The following is a 6,000-nucleotide window of genomic DNA, read 5'->3' on the forward strand; positions in this document are numbered from 1 at the left end:
TTCAAGGTATCTTCGTGGAACTTAGTATATATGCATGTACCGATGGGCAGTGATTATCTAGGGAAGTTGGGGGTCATGGGTCAAAGGTCAAGGTCAACTCCTCAAAATATCACTTCTTTCCTTTAATTTATGCAATGCCTGAAGGATTTTTCTTTTAACTTTATGTATGCATGTATTACCCAATATGTATTCTGTGGGAAGTTTCTTGCCAAAAGGTCAAAGGTCAAGTGAAAGTGCTACATTGCACTTTTCCTCCATATCTCGAAAGTAACTCAAGGTATCATCATGAAACTTACATATTTATGCATGTTCTACCTAACAGTGATTCTCTTTGGAACTGTGAGGTCAAAGGCCAGGTTTAGATGATACTATTTTACCATTTGATACTGAAATTATACTTTTTCTCAATACCTTGAAAATTACTCAATGCATAAACTTAAAAAGGGTCAAAAGTCAAGTAAAAATCATCAGTTCCCCAAATACCTGCACTTTGATGTTTGAATCATTCATCCAGTTGAACCTAGTTCTAGGAAAGTGAACATTCAGCACATTTGTGGCAAACCTGTCATTCTAATATTTTGCCAATTGTGTCAAACTGTCATCACACATTGTCAAGACATTGTACTATAGACCTATTAGGAGAACCATGCATTGTGGCGGAGACATACTAGTCGCCGTAGCGACATTTCTAGTTTTTCATAGAACCATTTTATTAACCAAATGATGCACAGGTTTGTGTTCGTGATGTTAATGGAGATGCAGCTCACTCTTGAGTATTCGCAGTATTGTGCAGCATGCACCCAGAAGCGCCTCATGCATGTTACACCATTGTAAATACCCTCAGTGCTCTGCATTTCCACTAACACACTCTCACCTGTGCATTATTTGTATATTTCATTAAAAAAAAATTGGCAAATTCCTAGTCTGCCTGGGCAGTGAAAAGTCAACTTAGTGACTGTTGGGCCTCACCACCTGAGTAAATTAGGCAGTTTTTGTGTGTTGACTTAACAAGGGTACTAGATATTTTGGGAGAGAAGAGAAGTGGGTTCTTTTGCATGAATAGGGTATGACTTTACGCACACTGGACCAACAGTTCTAAGTCTCCTCCAAAAGACTTTGCAATGAGGGTAAAGTGCCTTGCCAAAAGGCACTATTATCAGGCTTAGAGTCAAACATCATGCTAGCATGGGGGTCTACTGGTTTTGTCCATTTGGTTTTAACCCCTCAGCCATGACAGCTGCTGTTTCACACTGTGCTAGATGTGCTAGATGGAAGAAATTGATTCTACAGTTCTAGTCAAATGATTTATTTACCCTGTTTATGTACCAAGCAAAGAAGGATTAAAAGTTGAGAATTTTACGAGAAAATTATGTGATATCAATGATCATTTTTTAGTCCAATATAAATGCCATGTTTGGTAACTTATTACTCCGCCAGCGGAGGAGGTTATGTTTTCAATACTATTGTATTGTTTGTTAGTTTGTTTGTCGGTGTGCAAAATAACTCAAAAAGTAGTTAATGGATTTGGATGAAACTTGCAGGAAAGGTTTAGAATGATACAAGTAACAGATGATTAAATTTTGGTAGTGATCCAAGAATTTTTTGGGAATTTTTGAAGGATTTTTGATATTTTGGCAGATAGGGTTAATGAACTTGGGAGTTCAGGCTGCGCGTATTTGAGGTTTGCATGCGCGCACTGAAGTGCATGCGCTAGTTTCTGCCAAAGTGAGGTGCGCCTCGCAGCTGGAAGTTTATGACGTAACAAAAGGTTTCTATATTGCGAAATCGGGCGACTTTCAGCACACAATGCCATAAGAATGTATGGGTGCAAATCACTGATATCTCTGTGGAAGAACAAGATCAGTGGTGGAAATGAGCTGCATGCTTGGCAGAGGTCTGCGCTCTCAGAGTGCTTCTCTAGTTGGTATTTAATTTGTCTCACCATATGAAGTTACCTGTCCAATTTTGCTCAAATTTCCACTCATCTGTTGATTCAATTTCCATGTTTCATCAAAAGTCACCATTTCTTCAAAGGAAAGTCTTTAAAACATTAAAATTGGCTCATGTTTTGCTCATACAGGCATGAATCTTAATTGACTGTATTCCAGCAGAAACTATTCAAGTACACAAACATTGAAAACCACTTCTAAAGCTTGCATACATAAATGCTGTTTATCATATTCTCATTTGCCCCTTGTAGTTACAACAACAAGAAAGACTGTAACCATGATGCTCTCCTTCCTGCTCTTCACAAAGCCTTTTACAACACAGTAAGTATTGGCAGCAGTGCTTTGGGATTGAACAGTACCTTAAAGAACTATTCAAAGTGCAGGATATATTACAGGCATTGCCAATAGGTTACAGGCTATGTCTAATTTATGTTTTTCTTCATCTTCTTCATCACACATTCAGTTTGATGCAGAATATTGAGTGACCCCTGTAGAAATGGAAATGTAAAGCAATAAAAGAGGTTGGAGAGAAATTATATTAGAAGGCGCATCTTGTTGTTGAGATGCCATGCCATTAAATTAGGAAGTGTCATAATTCTCTCTGACTTCATCAAATGCCTGCAAACATGAGGTTAGCATGTATATGTTTTAATGATGTTTGAATATATTAGAAGGCTCATCTTTTTGTTGAGATGCCATGTCATTAGATTAGAAGGTTTCATATCCCCCTTTGATTTTTTGAAATACATATTCTCATATCTTGGTATAAGCAAGTAAGTAAGTTTAAGAAAATACTTGAGTGAATGTAAAGCATATTAATTTCTTTGCTTGCCATGAGCAGTTAATTTGTCAACAGCCAACAAATGCTATGTGACTCACACAGCTTTTGTACATTTTAGGATATAAAGGTAGAGTAGAGCACTGTATGTTTCCCTAAACTGTCAGTTATTCAAGGAATATAGCAAATCTTCTTGCCATGCAAACTTAAGTTTGAAAATTGCATTTGTCATTTCCAACGAATCATTTGAAACAAAAACAGTAACCAGAAAAATCAACACTAATGAAAGAGAAGTTCAACAAATTTCAAGAACAACCGAATCTGTGAAATATCAGGAAATCATATGTCAGAGAATGTTAGAGTGCAGCATCAACATCACATGCATGTTAATAATGATCACATTTCTTTTTGTATGTTGGTAAATCACTGTTTCATGGCATTTTGAAAAAGCTGCTATGTTCTTTTTTTATATATATTCAGATTCATGACAGAAGACAGTTATGACAGAAGAATTGGGTTTCTTTGTTTAGATATGTATTTTCTTTTTCTTTTTTTTTTTTTTTTTTTTTTTGGGGGGGGGCTATAAACAAGTGGAGGTACTATGGAGGTGATGGAAAAGTTTCTGTTAAAGAAAATCAAGAGAAAGCATTACTGCTTGAGGAATGTGTTGTAGACTATATCTGATATATAGTTAATTTGTCCCCGCCGAACGAGTTCGAGCAGGGGACTATGAAACGGGCTCCGTACGTGTGTGTGTCTGTGTGTCCGTCCGTCTGTCCGTCCGTCTGTCCGTCCGTCCGTCTGTGCATCCGTGTGTGATCAAAATGTTCAATTTGCTACTTCTCTGTCATTTATGAGCCAATTTTGATTCTGTTTGCTTTATATGATAGATCTACATGGGAGCTTTGAAACTTCTACACAGAATTTCTGTTGTGACCTTTGACTTTGACCTATATTGTACATTTTGCTTCAAAATGCTACTCCTTTGCCATTTCTAACCCGATTTCGATTCCGTTTGCTTTATGTGATGGCACTAGGTGAGGGCTTCAAAACTTCTACACAGAATATGGACTTTTGACTTCTTTGACCTTTGACCTTGATTTTTGACCTATATTGTACATTGGCTACAAAATGCTACTCCTTCACCATTTCTAACCCGATTTCGATTCCGTTTGCTTTATGTGATGGCACTAGGTGAGGGCTTCAAAACTTCTACACAAAATTTTGACCTTTGACTTCTTTGACCTTTCACCTTGATTTTTGACCTATATTGTACATTTTGCTACAAAATGCTACTCCTTCGCCATTTGTAACCCGATTTCAATTCCGTTTGCTTTAAGTGATGGCACTAGGTGAGGGCTTCAAAACTTCTACACAGAATTTTGACCTTTGACTTCTTTGACCTCTGACCTTGATTTTTGACCTATATTGTACATTTTGCTACCAAATGCTACTCCTTCGCCATTTCTAACCCGATTTCGATTCCGTTTGCTTTATGTTATGGCACTAGGTGAGGGCTTTAAAACTTCTAAACAGAATGTTGACCTTTGACTTCTTTGACCTTTGACCTTGATTTTTGACCTATATTGTACATTGGCTACAAAATGCTACTCCTTCGCCATTTCTAACCCGATTTCGATTCCGTTTGCTTTAAGTGATGGCACTAGGTGAGGGCTTCAAAACTTCTACACACAATTTTGACCTTTGACTTCTTTGACCTTTGACCTTGATCTTTTTACCTATATTGTACATTTTGCTACTAAATGCTACTTCCAGCGGGGGCATATATTACGCACCGCGTAATTTCTACTTTTCCTTGTTGCCTTTCAAACTCAACAGTTCGAAAGGTAGTTAGCTATATCAAATATTGTCCACAAGGCATTCCCATAGCAGAACTTCCTTGCTGCAATCTATTTTCTTGAAGAGGGGAGGGGGAATTCCACTACATGGTTTCTATTCAACTATTATAGGGATTTTTCTGTTAAATCTACATGTGTAGATAAAGTGTTAGTAACATAGCTTTCTCTTATCCCTGTGTATATGTAATTTATTTGTATGAGTAGCATAATTCCAATCATTAATTTGGAATGACTTTGCACTATGAGTTCATGTACTATTGAACAGAGTCTTTTACTTTCACACGTTAGCTTTTTACATTCACAATCATATCCTGCAGTCTTGGTCATGTTTATATGTAGGTTGTTACTGTTCACTGCAAGTACAGTAAATGAGTTCATGTGAATGTATCAGTAATCTTATATATTGCATTAAATTGTGGCATTGAAATGTGTTGTTCCTTTTTTTTTTTCAGATACATCTGGTCCGGGCTATTAGTTATATTTGGAATATTCCTCAACTTGTACAGTAAAAACACAGAAGTAGTGAACAACTGGATATCCAACAAAGCAAGAGAGTTGGTCATCAGTTTACAACACAGACGAAAGCAGTACCCCGCCACAGCAACTGAAGTTTGAGAGAATATGACATTTGAAATATACTGCCTAACTTGTGCTCTCTAGCAATAGGGATGGGTTTTAGAAATTTGATATGTATGATTAAATAGGCCATGTCTATGTTGCTCAGAAAAGAAAGTTCACCTCTTGTCAGCAGTATCATACTTTTCAGTAGTATCTTAAGAGTGTAAGAGGGTATTGGGACAGTACTATGCTATGTCAAGTATTAGAGCCTAATCTATCCTAGCAGCCACCTGTTAAGCTCAACGCTCCCTTCAGATAATGACCAGGCATGTATCTACCTGTCAGACACTACTGGTATCATCTCAGATCTGTGATGATCATCATTGCATTCCTTTCAGTGACTTTTTGATTACCATCTCATGCAGAGCTTCCACTGGTAGAATGTACGTGAAACAGCTTTTGTTCAGTGTTCTTTTATTTGCTTAGTGGAATATTTGCTAGCAACACGTTGTGGGCAGATTAGATTGTAATGTGAATATGAAAGAAAAATGAAACAAATGATTTTCTGTTTATATTCTGATATTCCTAGGTCTTTCAATAAATAGTGTGAAAAGATCATTTTATGTGTGCATATTAGATATAATGCACTGGCTACTACTTAGTAATTATCATATGAAGCAAAATCGACTTTGCTGGTGTAAAAATACAAACTAACAGAACAAAACATATATTTTATAATAATAATAATAATACATACAATTTCTATAGCGCCGTTCTCCACTTTGATTAAATGCTCAAGGCGCTTTACAATTGTACATCAAAGCAAACAGATTGAAAATACAAGTACATCACAGTA

At 36.7% G+C, this 6,000-nt stretch overlaps 1 protein-coding gene across 1 annotated transcript in view; it reads left to right on the forward strand.

Annotated features, from left to right (window-relative positions):
* The window catches only part of LOC139721495 (adenosine 3'-phospho 5'-phosphosulfate transporter 2-like), a 30,648-nt gene extending 25,447 nt beyond the window's left edge, over positions 1 to 5,201 (forward strand). Inside the window, exons 9-10 of the mRNA XM_071632808.1 lie at positions 2,201 to 2,270; positions 5,039 to 5,201. Coding sequence (XP_071488909.1) covers positions 2,201 to 2,270; positions 5,039 to 5,201 — 233 coding nt within the window. The remainder of the gene's footprint in view (positions 1 to 2,200; positions 2,271 to 5,038) is intronic.
* Positions 5,202 to 6,000: the final 799 nt, after the last annotated feature.

Source organism: Diadema antillarum, unplaced genomic scaffold, assembly GCF_040938485.1.
Source record: "Diadema antillarum isolate AM-2024a unplaced genomic scaffold, OU_Dant_1.0 scf00000144, whole genome shotgun sequence".
Taxonomy (NCBI): domain Eukaryota; kingdom Metazoa; phylum Echinodermata; class Echinoidea; order Diadematoida; family Diadematidae; genus Diadema; species Diadema antillarum.